This window comes from Oncorhynchus keta, chromosome 25, assembly GCF_023373465.1.
Source record: "Oncorhynchus keta strain PuntledgeMale-10-30-2019 chromosome 25, Oket_V2, whole genome shotgun sequence".
In the NCBI taxonomy this organism is placed as follows: domain Eukaryota; kingdom Metazoa; phylum Chordata; class Actinopteri; order Salmoniformes; family Salmonidae; genus Oncorhynchus; species Oncorhynchus keta.
The window spans coordinates 2,180,969-2,202,964 of NC_068445.1; the positions used below are offsets into that span (position 1 = coordinate 2,180,969).

The following is a 21,996-nucleotide window of genomic DNA, read 5'->3' on the forward strand; positions in this document are numbered from 1 at the left end:
CCAAGTGCGAGCTAGCGAGATCCTATTGGCGCGTTCTCTAAATTTCTGAATATTTTCGTTAGGGAACGCCTACTCTGTGAAGTGCGCCTGTGCAATAACTCAATTCTCCTTTGCACTCCTTCAAAACAACTCAATTTTTAAAAACTTTTGCAAAGGTTAAAGTTTACAAACCTTAGTCCACTCAAATCAAAACATATTCTAGTCTTGGAATGAGAAAACAGTATTGAGATCAAATGTTTCGTTGATGAGAAAATTTGCAGAATTTCGGCCAAAATCGATCTCGTTCAATCTTCTCCTACTGCCCACCAGTGGGCTTCCTCTCACTACCATATTTGTTAGTGAGTGGAAACACCAAGCGGATGCTTCATATTGAAACATCCAGTGAAATATCTGTCTCATTGTTTTGTCTGTGGTAACATGGTGCCGGAAGTGTAAAGCCGGTTTCGGCTTTAGTATATATTTTGTCTTACTATTGGTCCATTCCTGAGTTATCTTGTCCAATAGATAGCGTTTTTATAGTCTTTCGCCGCAGTGTGAGTTCGCGGGGGAAATAGGATAGCTATGTTTTGTAGCTATAGGTTTAACTTGTATATCTAAATTAATGAACGCATTTTGAAATGTGTTATTGGTGAGTTTATCGTTAGATATTTAGAGTACTGACATACTTAAACTGTTGAGATCGGCTTTCAAACGAGTAACACGTGACTGGCTTGCTAGTTCACGGTATTCATACAATTCATGGTAATCGTAGCTAGCCAGCTTTCGATAGCCAGAATAAGGAATATTTTGTACCGAGACAAAGAGCTCACCTCTCCTGCGTGCTAGCTGTGTAACGTTTAATACTTGCCGTTTGAAAATGAGTCTATTTAATTTAGAGCGGTTTCGTTTTGACAAGAATAAACCGACATCAAACCAGGACAAATACAGCGGTTCCGTATGTCCAGAGTCGGGAAAGGAGAATACACCAGGTATGATTTGCTCGATGACAGTAGCCACGAGCCAGCCATCATTAATATAACGTTAGCTAACATCCACCCCTGTAACAAAGGTTTTTATAACGCATAGTTATATCCGTGGGGATAATATTTTCTGATACTGACTGTTGACATCTAGCTAGCTAACGTTGGCTGTTTGACAGGTGACAGCCACTGACTTGATCTTAATAGCCAACAACACTAACTAGACAGACAGACAGCTAGCTAGCGTTATCAGTGGCTTTCTCTGGGCTTCAGTTTACAGTCACGTTAGCTAGATATATGGCTACCGTTAGCTAATTAAACGATGTTTTTGGTGGGGAACGGGTAGCTAACAACAACAGCATACCTAGGCTATGGGCCTCGCTTTAAATCAGTGCCGAGATCCCAGCGAAAATCCTCTTTTCATTTATCTTACTTTCATGTATCTGCATATCCAGCCTTAGATGTATCCTCACAGTGAAGTGTATTGTTTTACCGTTTTATTTTCAGGACAACGAAGGCTACAATTAGAAGACAAAACCATTGTACATAAACGGTTGCATTCATGAGTTTCATTGACAAATGTCAATAAGAAAACTTTTAAAAAAGGTCTGCCAAAGCAAAAACCTGAAAGAATTTCTATGAATGCTGTAAGTACAGACATTTTTGCTCACTGGGAAATGAATATCCAACTAGTCAGTGACAACTGTTTGGAGTTTGTGACCTCAACTATGTGAGCTTTTTACAGATATTATAGACCTGGCATTTTCTGTGATACAGACATGTATGTTTTTAAATTCCCAACCCCGGGCCCCTTCAGTATCCGCCCTTGTCTGTCAGATACTGCTCTAGCACAGCCCCCAAGCGTAGCTTAGTGGTTGGAGCATTGGACTAGTAACCGAAAGGTTGCGAGATCAAATCCCTGAGCTGACAAGGTACAAATCTGTCGTTCTGCCCCTGAACAAGGCAGTGAACCTACTGTTCCTAGGCTGTCATCGAAAATAAGAATTTGTTCTTAACTGACTTGCCTAGTTAAATAAAGGTAAAATAATATAAAAATCTGACTATCGGTTGGTATCTACAGATGCTGGAGAAAAACAAATCCAATGGTACGGCCCAGAAGTCTGTAGCTCAAACACACAGTGCTTTTAAAAGGGGTTAGAATTCCAAAACACACTCACTGGGGTAATAAAATGATTGCTAAACTGTCTTTGCCTATATGTCTGTGGCACATACAGCCCGAGTAACAACACCTGTATCCAACCTTGGAAAACCTGGGCGAGGAGTAGTATTTGAAGATGTCATCAGTGACTCTGACGATTTGGCAAGTGACTCGAGAAGTGATAAATTAACACACAGGGTGACGTAAGTAGCGCTGAAATATCTAGACTTATATATTCCCCTTGACTTCCTTCAAGGTATAGCAAATTCCATAAAGTGTAGCCCAATATGCCAGTCTAATTTTGTAGTTCTTTCTATTTCAGGGAACCTGTAAAGGAATCACTGAAGCGAGAGGTAAGAGAGATGACTGAGACATCTGATAAGGAAGACAAAATGGACAAGGATCTGGAAGAGAGACTGGCCAAACTGCAGGAAATCTTCCCTCAAAGACACAGGAAGGAGCTGCTGGAGGTAATGTCAGTCTCTTTTATGTCACAAGCTATAGTATAGTCTCTCAAAGATGGCTGCTGCTCAGTTTCTGTGGATACACATGTTTAACTTTGCGTTATTTTCAGGGGATTAAAAGCACAAGCACTTTGGATGGTGCCGTAGCCTCATGCCTGATGTTTGGTGACAAAGGTATCTTTCATTTACTAACATCATAGACAGCAGGTTGCAGCCTGTCCCTACCGCACCCCCAAACACAGCTTGACCAGTGTTTTCCATGGTTATGCCATGTTTTCTTCCGCTCATGACAACATAGCCTGGACCTCATTGTAATGATGGTTATAGTGCTTTGTCTGCCATTGGTAAAACATGAAGAAGGAAAAAAAGGACCAAACCAGAAGTTGGCTTGGTCATCTGGCATGTGTATCTCCCCACACATTGACACAATTGTTTGTCCAGACTCAACGCGAAAGAGGAAACAGGATGGCTCCAGCAGTTCCCAAGACAGCGACGTGGTTTCGCAGCCCAGTAAGAAGAGGAGATCGTCTCTGGTAAGAAAGGTGTGTTTTTGTTTCAAAACATTTTGCTACGGTGTGCACTAAAAAAAACACCCCAGGCAGTCACTGTGCTGTTGCATCTTCTTGGCAATATTAACCTTCACTGCGGTCTGATCTTCCAGCCTGAAGACTCTGAGGAGGGAGCAGAGCCCAGCTGGGAGAGACGGGAGGCCATGGTCAGGAAACTGCAGAGGAAGTTCCCCGACCAGGATAAGGAGGTGAGGGGGACTGTTGTCAGACCTTGACACGGCCGCCAAATACACCTCGGTAGAGACATGATCATGACACTCCAGGTGAGAGAATCCACATCTTAATGGAGAGTGTGTTATTCTAACCCGTCTGTCACTCTCTAGGAACTGAGGTCCGTGCTCCAGGAACATGAGTGGAACGTGGATGATGCCCTGGAGGTGCTGCGCATGTTCTCGGACCCAGGTGAGATGACACTGTTCACCCAGTTGAAACATCACTGATAATGTGCTGCTACAACCACTATATACTATATTTATTTGTACTGTACTCGTTATATTCCTCACTGTGCCCTTTTTTACTGATTCTTCTGCTGAAGATGACGACTCTAGTGCACCTGAAGTATCCAGCTCCCCTGAAGTCAAGCAAAAGGAACTGAATGCCAAGAGTAATGCCAAACCAAGCAAAGCAAAGAGTGATGCCAAGCCGAGCAGAGACCGTTGGGAGTCTAAGGATAGCAAGGAGGAGGCCAGGCGAAGCAATGCTTCCACTCTGACATGGCTGTTCAAGAAACCGGCACCTGAATCTAGGCCTAACTCCTCGTCCTCCTCTTCGACTTCTACCAGCCAGAAGCTCTCCAACGGGACCAGCGTGGCTAAGAAGGAGGCGTCGGAGAGGAAGAGGAAGGTTCTCGCCTCCTACGAAAGGGCCAGCAGCTCGGAGGATGAGGACACTGAAGGGGCCAGCAGTGAGTTTGAGGGCGAGGACGATGAGCTAGATTTTGTGGCGGAGGACGCGGGCACATCCACGCTCAAAGGCCAGATCCTGAGCTTCTTCCAGGAGGCCTCGCTGGATGAGCTGTCCCTCATCGCCGGCTGCTCGTTGAAGAAGGCCCAGAAGATTGTGGAGCTACGGCCCTTTGCTGTTTGGCAGGACCTGGTGAGTAAGAGAAACCTACCCATACGAAAAATGTAAGCATGCATGACTAAGTTACTTTGTATAAAAGCGTCCGTTAAATGGCATACGTCATGTATTATGTAAGAGAGCAATCTCGGTTGTGTCACTGCCAGCTGTGTTGCACAGTGGGTCTGCTCCTCCACAAGGTAAACCCAGCAGGTTAGAACAAGATGAGGTTCTTTTAAACATGGAAACTGCAGGGAGGAATGAAGGCACAACAGGTGTTAGTTGATTTTGAAGAGTGTCGGTGCCTTGAATGGTACGTTCAGAGAGCGTGTGTGTTACTTTCACAGCTGCTGGGATGCGTTACATCCTCAGTTTTTTAAAGGGAATGTATGAGAACTTCAATTATAGAGATGCTAAAGATAGTCTATCAAATTTAAAGTGTTGAGTGACCACAGATCCACCCCCCCCCCCTCTCTCTCTTCTGAGATGTTATTTCCTCTCCATTATCACTGAAAATAACTGTAGTCTATATCTTCTCAATCTAGATGTGTTAATAAAATATCACAGCTTGGTATCTTTCTGGTCACGCTCCCCTGTAAAAATAAAAGCGTGGTAGAAATGTTACCTACTGGAACAAAGAACTAGTTCGATTTTTGGTCCAAAACACCCCAGCAGCCATGTGGAGTCGCATGGCCTGTCGTGAGCAGAACTCTTTGGCTTGCGTCCCAAAAGGCACCCTTTTCCTTATATAGTGCATTACTTTTGACCAGGACCCATATGGTTCAAGGGAAAAATCTTGCACTATATTTTTTATTTAAACTTTATTTCACTAGGCAAGTCAGTTAAGAACAAATTCTTATTTCACTAGGCAAGTCAGTTAAGAACAAATTCTTATTTACAATGACGGCATACTCCGGCCAAACCCGGACAACGCTGAGCCAATTGTGCCTCACCCTATGGGACTCCCAATCACGGCCGGATGTGACGCAGCCTGGATTTGAACCAGGGGCTGCAGTGACGCCTGTTGCACTGAAATGCAGTGTCTTAGACCTCTGTGCCACTCAGAGCCTATATAGGGAATAGTATGCCATTTTCCACCGCTTGTCCATTGCAAGAGTGTCATTACAGAGTAAACAACACTCTCATTCCTTCAAGTGCTGAATACAGCCGACGGCTTACTAATGTGTATTGATTTCATGTTGAAGAAGTGTATTTATCCTATGCCAGTGGTTCCCAAACTCTTTATAGTTCTGTATCCCTTCAAACATTCAACTTCCAGCCGCGTACCCCCTCTAGCACCAGGGTCAGCGCACTCTCAAATGTTGTTTTTTGCCGTCATTGTAAGCCTGCCACACACACTATACAATACATTTATTAAACATAAGAATGAGTGTGAGATTGTTAGATATTACTGCATGGTCGGAACTAGAAGCACAAGCATTTTGCTACACTCGCATTAACGCCTGCTAACATCTGTGACCAATAAGATTTGATTTGAGATATAAAGGATCTAGAAAAGATAATGGACCTATATTTTGTCATCCTAATTTTGTCCATTCCACAAGTGTACAAACTCTAACGTTTGAACAGATTATGATAGACTTGAGGTTTGGACCATTGACTTTCTTTAGATGATTGTCTACACAATTAACATTATTTTACCCACGGCAACCTGCCTAAATTATTACCGCCCTGTAGCACTCAGGTTGGTAGCCATGAAATGCTTTGAAAGGCTGGTCATGTCACACATAAACAGCATCCTTCCGGATACCCGAGACCCTCTCCAATTCGCATACCGCCCCAAAAGCTCCACAGATGACGCAATCTTAATCTCACTCCACACGGCCCTTTCCCACCTGGACAAAAGGAACACCTACAGTAGTTCCTCCTTTAAAAGTTGCATCATACTGTGTTCTGTGGCACGTAATTTAATTCTCAGCTTTTACTGCAAGTTACTGCTAGTTTGACCATCAGAGGGCACCCTTGAGAAGCATTTGATAGTATTCCGTATTGGCATTACCAGAGAAGTTAAAACCTTTTTTGTAATAACATAGGATTGATTTTAAGAAATGAATTCATATTATTGTTTCTATTCAGAGAGAAATGAAACCCTCAGGGTTTCCATTAGGATGGAATGGAAAATATGGCGCTGTACAACATAATTCTCAGGAGTAGGCTACAGGATTGGCACATTCTAAATTGTTTGCCTATATTACACAACATTGTTCCAATATTGCTGTAAATCAGTGATAATTATTCCCATAGTAATTAGTTATGGACCCATAACTAAATCAACATCTGCATTTTGAAAGTGTTTGTTTCTTTCTCCATTATTTTATTAATGAAATGTGTTTTTGTTTATTAGGCTACTGTGCAGTCTACAATACATACTGTAGTAAACATGGGAAAGTGCCTAATTCCTTACATAAGGGAGAGCAGGGCATGTCTGTACTACAGAATGCGGGGGCACGCTGAAGACCGGTGTTATATCATAGTTCTTATGTCTTCACTATTATTCTCCAAATCCTAGAATGAGTAGGTGTGTCCAAACTTTTGGCTGGTAATTGCTTAAGTAATTTGATTAATGGTGTTTCTATTCCATGAAAAATAAAAAACCCTCTGAGTTTCTGTTAGGATGGAACAGAAAATATGGCACTCTACAACGTGACGCTCATAATTTCAGAGCATTGTCAGTTTGTAAATTCAGACCGTTTCGCTCTCGGAGCACACACTGGACTTTCGGGCCGACAAGAACGGTTGATTTGAGCGTTCTGGCCTTACAACGGCAGTCAAGCACGTGTTCGTGTTATCCAGTGCATTGGTAACATGTATATACAGTTGATGTCGGAAGTTTACATCCACCTTAGCCAAATACATTTAAACTCAGTTTTTCACAATTCCTGACATTTAATCCTAGTAAAAAAATCCCAGTTAGGATCACCACTTTATTTTAAGAATGAGAAATGTTAGAATAATAGTAGTGAATTATTTCCGCTTTTATTCCTTTCATCACATTCCCAGTGGGTCAGAAGTTTACATGCACTCAATTAGTATTTGGTAGCATTGCCTTTTAAATTGTTTAACTTGGGTCAAATGTTTGGGTAGCCTTCCACAAGCTTCCCACAATAAGTTGGTTGAATTTTGTCCCATTCCTCCTGACAGACCTGGTGTAACTTGGTCAGGGTTGTAGGCCGCCTTGCCCGCAAGCGCTTTTTCAGTTCTGCCTACAAAATGTCTACAGGGATTGATGTCAGGGCTTTGTGATGGTCACTCCAATACCTTGACTTTGTTGTCCTTAAGCCATTTTGCCACAACTTTGGAAGTATGCTTGGAGACATTGTCCATTTGGAAGACCCATTTGCGACCAAGCTTTAACTTCCTGACTGATGTCTTGATGTTGCTTCAATATATCCACATAATTTTCCTACCTCATGATGCCATCTAGTTTGTGAAGTGCACCAGACCCTCCTGCAGCAAAGCACCCCCCACAACATGATGTTGCCACCCCCGTGCTTCACGGTTGGGATGGTGTTCTTCAGCTTGCAGGCATCCCCCTCTTTCCTCCAAACATAATGGTCATTATGGCCAAACAGTTCTATTTTTGTTTCATCAGACCAGGGGACATTTTTCCAATAATTACGATCTTTGTCCCCATGTGCAGTTGCAAACCGTAGTCTGGCTTTTTTATGGCGGTTTTGGAGCAGCGGCTTCTTCCTTGCTGAGTGGCCTTTCAGGTTATGTTGATATAGGACTTGTTTTACTGTGGATATAGATACTTTTGTACTTTTTTCCTCCAGCATCTTCACATGGTCCTTTGCTGCTGTTCTGGGATTGATTTGCACTTTTCACACCAAAGTACATTCATCTCTAGGAGAAAAAACGTGTCTCCTTCCTGAGCGGTATGACGGCTGCGTTGTCTCATGGTGTTTATACTTGCGTACTATTGTTTGTAAAGATGAATGCGGTACCTTCAGGCATTTGGAAATCGCTCACAAGGATGAACCAGACTTGTGGAGGTCAACAACTTTTTTTGGAGGTCTTGGCTGATTTCTTTTGATTTTCCCATGAAGTCAAGCAAAGAGGCACTGAGTTTGAAGGTAGGCCTTGAAATACATCCACAGATACACCTACAATTGACTCAAATTATGTCAATTAGCCTATCAGAAGCTTCTAAAGCCATGACATAATTTTCTGGAATGTTCTAAGCTGTTTAAAGACACAGTCAACTTAGTGTTTGTAAACTTCTGACCCACTGGAATTGTAATACAGTGAATTATAAGTGAAATAATCAGTCTGTAAACAATTGATGGACAAATTACTTGTGTCATGCACAAAGTAGATGTCCTAACCGACTTGTCAAAACTATAGTTTGTTAACAAGAAATTTGTGGAGTGGTTGAAAAACGAGTTTTAATGACTCCAACATAAGTGTATGTAAACTCCCGACTTCAACTGTTGGACTTGCTTCCTTACATTTACATTTACATTTAAGTCATTTAGCAGACGCTCTTATCCAGAGCGACTTACAAATTGGATTAAATCCTTGGCACAGTAAAGTTATTATATTCTATGCTATCCATAGGCTTAATTATTGCCATTCAGTAAATGCAGTAAATGCTTCAGCTAGCTAGATTCTTTACATCCACTGTTTCACAAGACGACAGCCTGGTTTGCTGGTTTTCTCACGAGTCCCTAAAATATTAAACACACAAATGACAAATTTGTTATCCTGTCATAACACTAGCTAGCTGGCTAATGTTAGCTAGTCAGAACTTGCTAAATAGCCATTTTCGTAAATTAACTTTGACACAAAAAAGATACGCAAACGTTTGTCTCTACATTAACTTATTCCTCTCAATTGTACATATTTTGCTTGATGTTATAGCTACTTACATTTGGTTCCACGGTAATATTTTTTCAGCCATCTTTGTTGAACGCCACCAGGGACAGGTAGCTCACGTAAAAATGTGTCATTAGAACCACTCTATGATTGGTCATATAAAAATCTTGGCACCCAAATGCATAATGAGTGCTCTAACTCCCCCTTGTGGTGGTCTGGAGCAATGGAGCTGTAACGCTGGGTACCTCTCAGTCCCGTGGTGCGAGTTCGCTACTTTTAAATTATTGTTACAGAATATTTGATATTTTTTTACTTTGAAGCCTCGTTTTTGCTTTCAGAACAATTATTTTTGATTGAAAATAAAGTTTTGCTCTCGACAAAAAAACATCAATTTGTTGGGGAAGTGGGCTAATTGCTGAACAGTAGACTATTCAACCTTTACTAAAGAATAGTCTAATATCCGAGCTAAGTGTGACCCACCCCCCGTCCTATCGCAGACCAGATTTGCCCTAACGCCACGTTAGAGCCACGTTAGAGCTATGGTTATGCTACCAGTCAAAAGTTTGGACACACCTACTCATTCTTTATTTTGACTGTTTTCTACATTATATCACAACTATGAAATAACACATATGGAGTCAGTTAAGAACAAATTCTTATTTACAAGGACAGCCTACTCATTCCTCCCCGTCAGGGAATTGAACCCCGGTCTCCCACGTGCCCTCCCCGTCTCTGGTAATGCTAATATGGAAGATCATCAAACGCTTCTCAAAGATGCCCTCTGGTGGTCAAACTACCACTAACTTGCAGTAACAGAAAAAGGGCTGGCAATTAAACGACGTGCCACAGAATGCTGCGGCAGCACTCAAGGTATGACACAAGGAGGAACCACTGTTGGCCTGATCACCGACAACGATGAGACAGCCTATAGTGAGGAGGTCAGAGACTGCCAGGCCAACACTTTCCCTCAGTGTGAGCAAGGCAAAGGAGCTGATCATGGACTACAGGAAAAGGCAGGCCGAACAGGCCCCCTTAACATTGACGGGGCTGTAGTGGAGCGGGTCGAGAGTTTCAAGTTCCTTGGTGTCCACATCACCAACGAACTATCATGGTCCAAACACACCAAGACAGTCGTGAAGAGGGCACGACAACACTTTTTTCCCCCTCAGGAGACTAAAAATATTTGGCATGGGTCCCCAGATCCTCAAAGTTCTTCAGCTGCACAATCGAGAGCAAACTGACCGGTTGCATCACAGCCTGGTATGGCAACTGCCATAAGGCGCTACAGAGGGTAGTGCGTACGGTCCAGTACATCACTGGGGCCAAGCTTCCTACCGTCCAGGACCTCTATACTAGGTGGTGTCAGAGGAAAGCCCAAGAAATTGTCATAGACTGTGTTCTCTGCTACCGCACGGCAAGCGGTAGCAGAGGCTCCTTAACAGCTTCTTAAAAGGCTCCTTAACAGCTTCTACCCCCAAGCCATAAGACTGCTGAACAATTAATCAAATGGCCACTGGACTATTTACACTATTTACTTACATGTACAAATGATCTTGACTAACCTGTACCCCTGCACATGCCTCGTTATTGTTATTTTATTGTGGTTTTATTCTGTTTTTGTTTAATTTGTTTGGTAAATATAAATAAAATAATAATTTTCTTGGACTGCATTGTTTAAGGGCTTGTAAGTAAGCATTTCACGGTTAGGTCTACACTTGTTGTAGTTGGCGTGACAAATAAAGTTTGATTTGATTGGTCAAAATATGCTTTTTCAATTGGACACCGTTTGGACACTTATGAAGTGAAAAGCCACAAAGCCCTTTTTAACTTGGAAACACTCCGCCACCAGCAGGTTGGAGATGTTCTGATTGTGGCCTGAATTCAGTTGGCCCACTGTACTATAGTCCTCAATCATGACACAGCCACTTATCTGTTAATCATGGTTTGGCTTTGTTGTAGAACAATACAATTGCCTGACTATCATGTCAGAAGAAAAAGACGAGCGATTGGACTGGTTGTCAACACCTCTTTGTTTGTCTCTGCCTCTCTTGTCTGTCTCGCTGTGTGTCCGTTTCTCAGGAGGAGGTGTTCCACAAAGAGAATGGCCTGTCTGCAGAGCTGCTGCTGGGCTGCAGGGTGGTGCTGAGGGAGAGAGCCGTGGTCCAGGGCCTCATGTCCAAGTGCCAGACCATCTCCGGCAAGATGGTAAAGGGAGTCACCCAGGTCATAGACAAGGACATGGGCTCCATGACCCAGCCCTCAGTCCTCAACAGAGAGTAAGTGAGCTCAACTTCCACTGCTGTCCTGATTCATAGACGATTACATCTAATCTACTATAGGCTGTGTCCCAAATGGCATCCTCTTCCCTATATCGTGCACTACTTTTGACCAGAGCCCTGTGGGTCCTGGTCAAAAGTAGTGCCCTAAAGAGACTAGGATATGATTCCATTTGGAACATATACTTTTATATTCAGACTGGGAGAACAACTCCTCATTGTTGTAACTAATAGATAAATCCAAATGCTAAGTAAATACCATGGTAATCCAGTTATCCATTTACTATGGCATAATGGATGTATTCTCAAAACGGTTGTCTAAAAGGAATCAAATAATACACCTTTTGTTAACCCCATTAAACAACTATCACATCAGTTACACAGGTTGTTATGCCACAATTCTCAGATACTTTTTTTTTTTGCCTCTAAATGTCTTGTTTGGTTTGTCGTTGAAGGTCTTGTATTATGATTAGTTTGTCTGTAAATGTCTTGCATTGTGATTGGTTGCCATGCAGGTTGCAGTTGAAACCCTACCAGCTGATTGGGCTGAAGTGGCTTCTCCTGCTGCACCAACACAAGCTGAATGGAATCCTGGCTGACGAGATGGTGAGATGGTTTACTCCTTAAGCCGCCTTCACACTTCAGGTCTTAATGCTCAAATATAGATTTAAAAAAATATATAGATTTTTATGTCTACTGACAAAGTTACAAGTGACCAAATCGAATTTGTGTATTCAGACAGCAGTGATTTTCTGACAAGGCTAGACTAGTTGTCATAGTAACGACGGGTGTGTGTGCCGTGGTATAGGCTGATTGGTGGTGTTCGTGCTTCCTGTCACTCAGAAGTTAGTGAACACTGCTTTTTGCAAATGTGACAACAATGCCTGGTATGGACGTTTCCCAGTTGCTTTGAATGTTCAAAAGCATAGGATAAGGACACTTTTAACGTCTCAAAGGATAAGACGATCCAACTCTCAAAACAAGTCCTTTTTGGCTAGCCACAGCAGTCAACTAGACAGCTCGGTAGCTGTTTAGCTCTCTAACACATGCAAACATTTTTTTGTAGTAATTAACAAGCTAGATAGATTTTTTTATTTCCCCTTTATTTAACTAGACAAATTCTTATTTTACAATGACGGCCTGTCCCCTTTTGAATTGGATATGCAAATCAATAGGATTTTAGTCACTTCCGATTGCCAATGTGAACACTGCTTTTGAGAATGCATTAGATGTGTCCCAAATGGCACTCTATTCCTTATACACTTGAGTGTACAAATCATTAGGAACACCTGTTCTTTCCTTGACAAAGATGACGCGATGATCCCTTGTTGATGTAATTTGTTAAGTCCACTTCAATCAGTGTAGATTAAGGGGAGGAGGCAGGTTAAAGAAGGATTTTTAAGCCTTCAGACAATTGAGACCTGCATTGTGTATTTATGCCATTCAGAGGGTGAATGGGCAAGACTAAAATAATATTGAATTGCCGTTGAACAGGGTATGGTAGTAGGTGCCAGGTGCAATGGTTTGTGTCAAGAACTGCAATGCTGCTGGGTTTTTCACGCTCAACCGTTTCCCGTGTGTTTCAAGAATTTTCCACCACCCAAAGGACATCCAGCCAACTTGACACAACTGTGGGAAGCATTGGAGTCAACATGGGCCAGCATCCCTGTGGAAAGCTTTCGACATCTTGTATAGTCCGTGCCCTGACGAATTGAGGCGGTTTTGAGGACAAAATGGGGTGCAACTCAATATTAGGAAGGTGTTCCTAATGTTTTTCACACTCGGTGTATAGTGCACTACTTTTGACCAGAGCCCTTAGCGAATAGGGTGCCATTTGGGTCTTAACCACATATCAAATCAAATGTATTTATATAGCCCTTCGTACATCAGCTGATATCTCAAAGTGCTGTACAGAAACCCAGCCTAAAACCCCAAACAGCAAGCAATGCAGGTTTAGAAGTACGGTGGCTAGGAAAAACTCCCTAGAAAGGCCAAAACCTAGGAAGAAACCTAGAGAGGAACCAGGCTATGTGGGGTGGCCAGTCCTCTTCTGGCTGTGCCGGGTGGAGATTATAACAGAACATGGCCAAGATGTTCAAATGTTCATAAATGACCAGCATGGTCGAATAATAATAAGGCAGAACAGTTGAAACTGGAGCATCAGCAAGGCCAGGTGGACTGGGGACAGCAAGGAGTCATCATGGCAGGTAGTCCTGGGGCATGGTCCTAGGGCTCAGGTCCTCCGAGAGAGAGAAAGAAAGAGAGAATTAGAGAACGCACACTTAGATTCACACAGGACACCGAATAGGACAGGAGAAGTACTCCAGATATAACAAACTGACCCTAGCCCCCCGACACATAAACTACTGCAGCATAAATACTGGAGGCTGAGACAGGAGGGGTCAGGAGACACTGTGGCCCCATCCGAGGACACCCCCGGACAGGGCCAAACAGGAAGGATATAACCCCACCCACTTTGCCAAAGCACAGCCCCCACACCACTCGAGGGATATCTTATAGTATGATTTTTTTTTTTATTCTGTGAATTTCCCCTCCCTGTGTTCTAGAACTGTTACCAACAGAAAACATAATATACTGTGGCAAGATGGTGTAGAAATGCCTCAACAGGGGTGTATTCACTCGAAAGCAAACAGTCTGAAACAGGGCGGGACTAACCTGAACTTGTCCAATCAGAAACTATTGTTTTTGTTGCAAGACATTTTCCGTTGCCAAACGGTTTGCTGCAGTCTACACTTATGAATACGTAACAGATTTAGATAAGTGAGCATTTGAGTAATATTGTGTGTGGGTGTAGCACCTGCAGGGTATAGTATTTATTTAAATATTTATTTTAACATTCAAAAGGGAAAGGGGGTTGCCTTGTTTGGTTTAAATCAGAGTTTGGAACTTTTTCGGTTCTGTTTCCTGAAACGGTTAAATACTGTTAGATTGCCAGTGTGGGATTGAAGTCCTTAAATGAAACCTGGGGCTTCGTGATGCTGTTTTAGACTGATACTTTGAAGTGCAGATGTGGATCTCTATCACTCTTTCTCTCGCTCGCGATCTCTCTTAAATCGTCTTTCTTCTACCAAATCAGGGTTTGGGAAAGACCATCCAAGCCATAGCCTTCCTGGGCAGACTGCACCAGGACGGCATCGACGGCCCCCACCTCATCACTGTGCCCTCCTCCACCCTTGGTAAGGGCTCTACTCACGTCATGCCAGTCACTTTATAACCACTTTAAGCCTGTTTATAACCACTAATAGAACACATGACCTCAGCAAAGGATTATTGTATTATTGGCATGTTTCTGTTTTGTGAAAAACCTGTTACCATTTCACATTAAACGACCGTTGCCCTTTACTCAGCCGAAACAAATCATTATGCCAAACATGACAGATATTATCAATTGGACTGGACTGGATTGAATTGACCTGTATTTTCTCTACAGATAACTGGGTTCGTGAGCTAAAGCTGTGGTGCCCTTCTCTCAAGGTGTTAGTCTACTACGGTGAGTCGTTTTCTCCCTTATCATCCATAGCTGTGAGTTGAAGCCGGTTTGTATTCCCTAGGAACCAAGTGGGAGAAGATGGGCCGAAGCGAGGAGGGACTAACCTGAACTTGTCCAAACAGAAACACTCTTTTCATGATGAATACTAGGGCTGGGAATTGCCAGGGACCTCACAACATGATATTATCACCACACTTAGGTGCTGATACGACATGTATTGTGATTCTCGCGATTCTATGTGTATTGCGATTCGATACGGTGATTTAAGTTTTTTGCAATTCGATGTTCCAAACATATTGCTCACCATATGTCTGCTGCAGAGGGACAAGAGAGCCATGAGAAAATGAGTTTTGGTCAGTCATGGAAATCAAATGGCTGAAAACAAATTGACTCCCTATTTTAAAGAAGATGGAGATCAAGCTGTAAAGGAGAAATACAGGCGTTTTGGTGCAGGTGCAACCAACTAGCGCCAAAATAATATTGTGATATTGTCAAGATGATACGATACAGTATATCGTAAAACAATAATATCCCGATATGTAACTGTACAGATGTCTTGCCCCCATCGCTAATGAATACACCCCCTGTTGTATGTTCAGGCTCTGTGGAGGACCGGCGGTACCTGCGACATGACATCCTCAGCAATCAGGTGGACTTCAACGTCATCGTGTCCACGTGAGTACACATACACGTACTCACGATATTGTCGAATAGGTTTCAGTCTATTGGTGGAACCACAATGAGCTCTAGTGGAAGGGAAGAACATTGCGTCCTCTGTACTTGACATTGTGACTTATCAGCTGCTCCGGGTTGATGTTTCTACTAGGTGCAGATCTAGGATCAGCTTCCCCTCCCCCGATCCTAACCTTAACCATTGGGTGGGGAAATGCAGTTGCCCCAGATCAGCTTCTTGGGGCAACTTCACCCCAGAACCTCGCAGGGGTGTTTTAATAATATGGGCTACGTACATGTCTGTCTGAACCAGAAAAGCACTTTGTAATGCATTAATGATTGATATTAATGAGCATTACACGCTGTTTGAGGCAGCCATATGGGAAATGAAGGCACTGCTGAATCTCCCGGGCTACATTTCCAAACCTGTGTGTTGACAACACAATGAGTCAATTAGATACATACCGGGAATTCACTGGAACTAAAAGGCCTTGCTTCTTAAATGTGCTGAAGCATTCCCTTGTGTGTGTGCGTGTGTGCGATGTAGGTCTACATACAGAATGTAAGTTCAACTACAAATGCTCATGTTTGGGTGTAATTTCTCTTTGCGCAGCTACAGTCTGGCCATCGGCAACGACAGCGACCGCAGTCTCTTCCGCAAGCTCAGACTGAAGTATGCCGTGTTCGACGAGGGCCACATGCTGAAAAACATGAACTCCCTCCGTTACCGCCACCTCATGGCCATCAACGTTAGTTCACGGCACAACACCTCACACTTCCCCATTGACAAGTAGTAGAAGCAGTTGTCGTGTGCAATAGAGTTGATGTCTCTCTGTCTAGCCATCAGTGTTTTTCTGAATCTCTCGGACATTCCTGACTCTGTCTGCCTGGCTCCTTCTCGCTGTCTGTGTTTCTGACTCCCTGTCTCCGTCTGTCCCTGTGTCTCTGTCTGTCTACCTGTTTGTCCCTGCGTGTCTCCCTGATTTCCTGATTCCCTCTCTTTGTGTGTCCCCAGGCGGAGCACCGGCTGCTCCTGACCGGCACCCCTCTGCAGAACAACCTGCTGGAGCTGATGTCGCTGCTCAACTTCATCATGCCCTCCATGTTCTCCAGCAGCACCACGCAGATAGCCAAGATGTTCTCCATGGTAAGGTCAAGGGTCAAGTTTGGCATAGAAATATTCTGATCCTAGATCAGCAGTCCGTCTCTGAGACACTTTGTGAGTACAGACCCTGGTCCCACTCCCCTCGTGTTAAGTGGGACTCTGTTCGTGTGGTAGAAATCTCACGAGGAACAGAGTCGTTTTGAGAGGGACCGCATCGCCCAGGCTAAACTCATCATGAAACCTTTCATCCTCAGACGAGTTAAGAGCGAGGTAAGGACACTCCCAAAGTGACTTACACTGAGAAATACTGGATGGTTCACAATGTGATATTTAAAGATGTGTGTGTGGGGGTGTGCGTGCGCTCGTGTGCGTATTGCACTCGTTTTTGTGTGTGTGTCTCTCTCTCTCAGGTTCTTAAGCAGCTGCCAGCGAAGGAGGAGAGGCTGGAATTCTGCACCATGAGCGAGAAGCAGCAGCTGCTTTACCAGAACATGGTGGTCAAGCTCAAGAAGTCTGCCATCGGAGAGAGTATGTACTGCACTGAACTGTAGTGTAGGTCCAGGGTGAAGTTTCTCCTAAATGCACATCTAGGATCAGATTTTACTCTCCCAATCCTAATCTTATCCATTAGTGGGGGAAAGTGCTACACTGACCCAAGATCAGGGTCTAGGGAAATCTTCACCATACTCAGTGTAGTGTTACAGCAGTGGCGTGAGAGACGGGTGGTGCATAGCTGGCACAATAAGCGCGTTTGTGTGATCGGCATCTTACATCCTGTGCCCTAATTTCAACTAAACTGTTTTCTCTCTCCTTCGCTCTTGCTCTCGCTCTCTCTCGCATGCTCAACCACTCGCTCACATCATCTCCATCTCTGTGTAGAGAAAGTGCTGTGCAACGTGATGATGCAGTTGAGGAAGATGGCCAACCACCCTCTGCTCCACCGGCAGTACTACACCACAGAGCGACTCGAGGCCATGAGTCACCTCATGCTCAAGGTTGCTGCTTTATTGGCCATTTTGTGTTTGTGTCCTAGTTTTTTTTTTTTTTTTTTCTGTCAATTTATATAAATCAAGTAAGTTCATCTCCTAAGAAACTACGTTACAACCCTTATCTCTTCTGTCTTTCTGTCAACCCTCTCTCCCTTTTTTGTCTGTCTTTCTCAATATGTATATTATTTATTCATCCCCCTCCCCCTAGGAGCCGACCCATTTGGACGCGGACCCGGTGCTGATCCAGGAGGACATGGCGGTGATGTCGGACTTTGAGCTTCACCGGCTGTGCCAGCAGTACTCGTCGCTGCACAAATACCAGCTGGAGAAAGACCTACTGCTGGACTCCGGGAAGTTCCACCTGCTCCAGACGCTACTGGCCACACTTAAGACCAAGGTAAGGAGATTTCGTGAGAGACTAGTTATTACTTTGTTTTGAGTGTTTTTCCCGACTCTTTCTTGAGTTTTGCCTCGTCCCTCCTCGGGCCCGTTCTGGAAGATGTACATTGTAGTATGGTGTGGAATCCGGGTTATCTCTAGTCATTATATTTCGATCTGCCATGTTCAGATCGTTTCACGGGGTGTGTTCATTAGTGCACACAGTAGCAAAACATTTTGGATTGAAAACAAGTGTATCTTATTTCAGGTTAGTCCCACTTGTTTTGTCCCGTTTTGGTTCCTCGTGAATACACCCGATATGTGATGTGGCTGTGCTGTGCTCTGCTCTCTCGGCAGGGAGACCGAGTGGTACTCTTCAGTCAGTTCACCATGATGCTGGACATTGTGGAGATTCTGCTTAAACACCTGGGCCACCGCTACGTCCGACTGGATGGCTCCACACCCATAGCAGACAGGTGAGCTGGGTTGGGTGGGTTCTTTCTAACATAATTGTGTGCAGTATTTTTCCATAGGATGTGTAACTGGGGACATAGTGCATATAACATTTAAATAAAAAGCTGTTCACTGGCAAATCTCTGAGATTGTTGGTAGTATTGTATCTCACTGCTACTAGTGAATCTCCTACTTCTAGAGTGTCGAGAAAATGCACGGAGCCACTGTAATCCCTAGACCCACCTCTGTCTATTTGGTGCAGGATCGTGCTGATTGACGACTACAATATGGACCCGGAGATCTTTGTGTTCCTACTGTCGACGCGGGCGGGCGGCCTGGGCATCAACCTGACCTCGGCCAACGTGGTCATCATGCACGACATCGATTGTAACCCCTACAACGACAAGCAGGCAGAGGACCGCTGCCACAGATTGGGCCAGACTAGGTGAGACCGACAGGGAGGGGCCAGACCAGGTAAGACAGAGGAGGGAGGCCAGACCAGGTGAGACCAGGGGGGTGGTATGGGCTAGGCTAAGTTTGGGCGTTAGGGAGATCTGTAGCGAGAGATGTCTCGCTTACAGAGAAGTCTTTATTAGTAGTGACGAGGTGCCGTGTGGTCAGGAAAACTCCTCTGGCCCTAGAGAACGTACTGTGAGGACAAAATAGGGGGATCTAGTGATGCTGAAGGAATGGACACTGCTCTGATGAATGACTGAAGGTCAATGTCTGTCCATCTCCTTCTACAGGACTGTCCAGGTGATCAAACTGATCCATAAGGACACCATAGAGGGTGGCATGCTGCAGCTGGGCCAGAAGAAGCTCAAACTGGAGCAGGACATGACCGCTGCCGAGGAGGGTAAGGACCTGGGGGGACACAGTCGAGCTTGCCCACATACACACACAGACATTTCAACGTCTTTAATTGTGAGAAAGAGGTGCTCAACCCAAAGCTCAGTGTCCATGGCCCCTCTCTTTTTCATGTAATGCATCAGTAACACACATTGAGAACAGGAGTCATCACATTATCGTATGTTTCTGTTCTTCTTTTTTTTTCCCCCTTCGTGCCCAGGTGATGAGGGCACCATGTCTGAGGATATGGCCGTCCTCCTCAAGGCATCGCTGGGCCTGTGAGGGTCCGGGTGCTCCCTCCCTGGAGTTTCACTGGGACTCAGTCTGGAGCATCCCACCCCTGACTGACCTGACCTGACTCACTGACTGACTGAACCCTGCCATAGGTGGGTCTTTCCCTGCTACTCACTCTGCCCTTGAGACCTGAGACGCAGCTGTGCACTTCCAACAGTCTGCACTGGAGATGATATGGTTGTGTTGATGGGATTATTGGCCTTTGCTGTCAGTAGCAGAGATGGCGGGTGTCGTTGGTCAGTGGCGACTCTGCTCTGTGCAGCACCTGGGGTGTATTCATTAGGAAGCAAAAGTGCTAAAACGGGGAGGGACTAACCTCAACTTGTCCAATCAATTATCGTTTTCAGTGCAAGTGGTTTTCTGTTGCAAATTGTTTTGCTATGGATTGCACTAATGAACACACCCCATACTCTGCTCTGAAACAATGCCAGGGAACAGTTTGTCAAAGCAACTCTGTCTGTGCTGCCTTATGAAGTCCTTATACAATGAAGTCCTGCAGGGGACTGACTACCAGGTGGTGACAGAGCTGCTCTGTTTATGTATCATTGTGATGTGACGTACTGTTGTCAAAGCTGTTACTCGTCCGATTGTATTTTTGATGTCCTTGTTGCAACATCAACAGGATTTGTTGAAACACGAAATAAAGATTTCAATATTTATTTCCTTTTGTTTCAATGGTTTATTTTGAAAGTACATTTGTCTCCTTTATTGTCAGATCTGGACCCATATCCACAGTGTCTGAGTCGAAAATTGGTCATTAGTGCAGAGAATAGAGATTTTACTCCTACTCTTATGGGCAAAAATAAAAGCTATGCATTAGTCATAAGTCATACCTAGTAGGCAGATATTTAGGACACCTCACGAGCTGAGTTAACCCGTTAAGAGTTATGAGCAGGTGTCTTGATAATAAAATAAATGCAGCAAGTCAGTGGTTCCTGCACCACATGCTATTACTTTGTAGTTGTTCAAATGTTTTGCTATTTCTATATGATCAATCCTTAAATGATGTAGACCTACATGCAACAGTATCTCCTGTGTCTTTGACAGTGATTTCACTAGATGCCTATTTCACATGATCCGCTTAAATACTTAAAATGTTTTTCTTTAATATTATTTAACTACCTACGTTATCTTACTTCCAAGTTATCCCTTTGTAAGTGCAATATCACATTTGTAAAAAAAAAAAAAAAAAAAAGAGAATAAAAAGCCTAAATTGGGTATGCCTGTAAGTAGGACAATTGAATGCTTCTAGGGCTTATGTTAACTTTGAGTTCGATTTAAAAAAATGATAGACCTTTTAAACGTTGTATGTGACATTATCCGCAACTCACCTGCGGCCTACTGTTCCCAAAGCGATTTAGATTTGTTAGACGGGAGTGATGATATAAAGCTAATATTGTAAAAATTCTGCTTTTAACAACCATCAGAATTGATTAAAAATAAAAATTGCATGCCAACATATTAGGTGATAATTAAGAGAAGGCAAAGTGATTATATAAAATTATATCAAACATTTGACCATTGTCACGTTCACCATGGGTGTCTTAAGCGAGCTATAGAGTACACAGCTTGCAACGCCTCATTGCGATTGGTTATTCCCCATCATTTGCAACAATGTCAATAAGCGTCATCACTAATCTTTCCTTTGCTGTACAAACCCGGGATTACCAGGTAAGAAACATCAACATAGAAATGCTACCAAAAATTATTTACAGAAACAGTCATCCATGATTCACCAAATTTATACTTTGAAAGAGGAAGCATAATATTTTAAGCATATTGTCTATCTCCACAATGATATTAACTGTAAGGATTTCTTTCCTAATAATAATCTAAAATTAACAAATGTAATGAAAGACCTGTGGAAAAGCCAATTTACAGAGGAGGAACTCTGATTCAGAGGGGTTGAGTTAAAAATGGAAGACCTATTTCAGTTGAATGTATTCAGTTGTACAACTGACTAGGTATCCCCTTTTCCCCTTTGTGAGGCAATTAAGTCCTTTCAGTCTGGAAAAACACCAGTGTTTAATGGTATACCAGTAGAGGTACACGTCTATTCAAAAGATTGGGGTCACTTAGTTTTTGTTTTTGAAAGAAAATCTTAATTTTTTTTGTCCATTAAAATAACATCAAATTGTTCAGAAAGACAGTGTAGACATTGTTAATGTTGTAAAGGACTATTGTAGCTGGCAGCAGCTGATATTTAATGGAATATCTACATAGGTGTACAGAGGCCCATTATCAGCAACCATCACTCCTGTGTTCCAATGGCACGTTGTGTTAGCTAATCCAAGTTTATCATTTTAAAAGGCTAATTGATCATTAGAAAACCCTTTTGCAATTATGTTAGCATAGCTGAAAACTGTTGCCCTGATAAAAGAAGCAATAAAACTGGCCTTTAGACTAGTTGAGTATCTGGA

General features: G+C 43.3%; 1 protein-coding gene across 2 annotated transcripts; it reads left to right on the forward strand.

Annotated features, from left to right (window-relative positions):
* The first annotated feature begins 411 nt into the window (after positions 1-411).
* Positions 412-20,235, forward strand: LOC118358002 (SWI/SNF-related matrix-associated actin-dependent regulator of chromatin subfamily A containing DEAD/H box 1A-like). Of its 2 annotated transcripts, none has more exons than XM_035735346.2 (23): positions 412-968; positions 2,195-2,321; positions 2,441-2,588; positions 2,693-2,756; positions 3,024-3,124; positions 3,244-3,339; positions 3,475-3,553; positions 3,687-4,246; positions 11,129-11,325; positions 11,841-11,931; positions 14,423-14,522; positions 14,777-14,836; positions 15,436-15,511; positions 16,122-16,257; positions 16,524-16,655; positions 16,788-16,883; positions 17,024-17,141; positions 17,493-17,608; positions 17,811-17,999; positions 18,338-18,456; positions 18,696-18,878; positions 19,180-19,289; positions 19,503-20,235. In XM_035735346.2, the coding sequence occupies exons 1-23, from the start codon at positions 857-859 to the stop codon at positions 19,562-19,564; spliced, it is 3,072 nt and encodes a 1,023-aa protein (XP_035591239.1). In that variant the 5' UTR covers positions 412-856; the 3' UTR covers positions 19,565-20,235. The 2 variants fall into 2 exon arrangements, with proteins under 2 accessions (XP_035591239.1, XP_035591240.1); XM_035735347.2 differs by having other exon boundaries at positions 3,024-3,115.
* Positions 20,236-21,996: the final 1,761 nt, after the last annotated feature.

Excerpts from the sequence above, each read along its gene's own strand:
- LOC118358002 (XM_035735346.2), top strand. The coding sequence starts at position 857 with ATGAGTCTATTTAATTTAGAGCGGTTTCGTTTTGACAAGAATAAACCG. Across the intron at positions 4,247-11,128 it reads TTGCTGTTTGGCAGGACCTG|GAGGAGGTGTTCCACAAAGA; the intron begins GTGAGTAAGAGA and ends TCCGTTTCTCAG. Across the intron at positions 17,609-17,810 it reads TGAGTCACCTCATGCTCAAG|GAGCCGACCCATTTGGACGC; the intron begins GTTGCTGCTTTA and ends CCCTCCCCCTAG.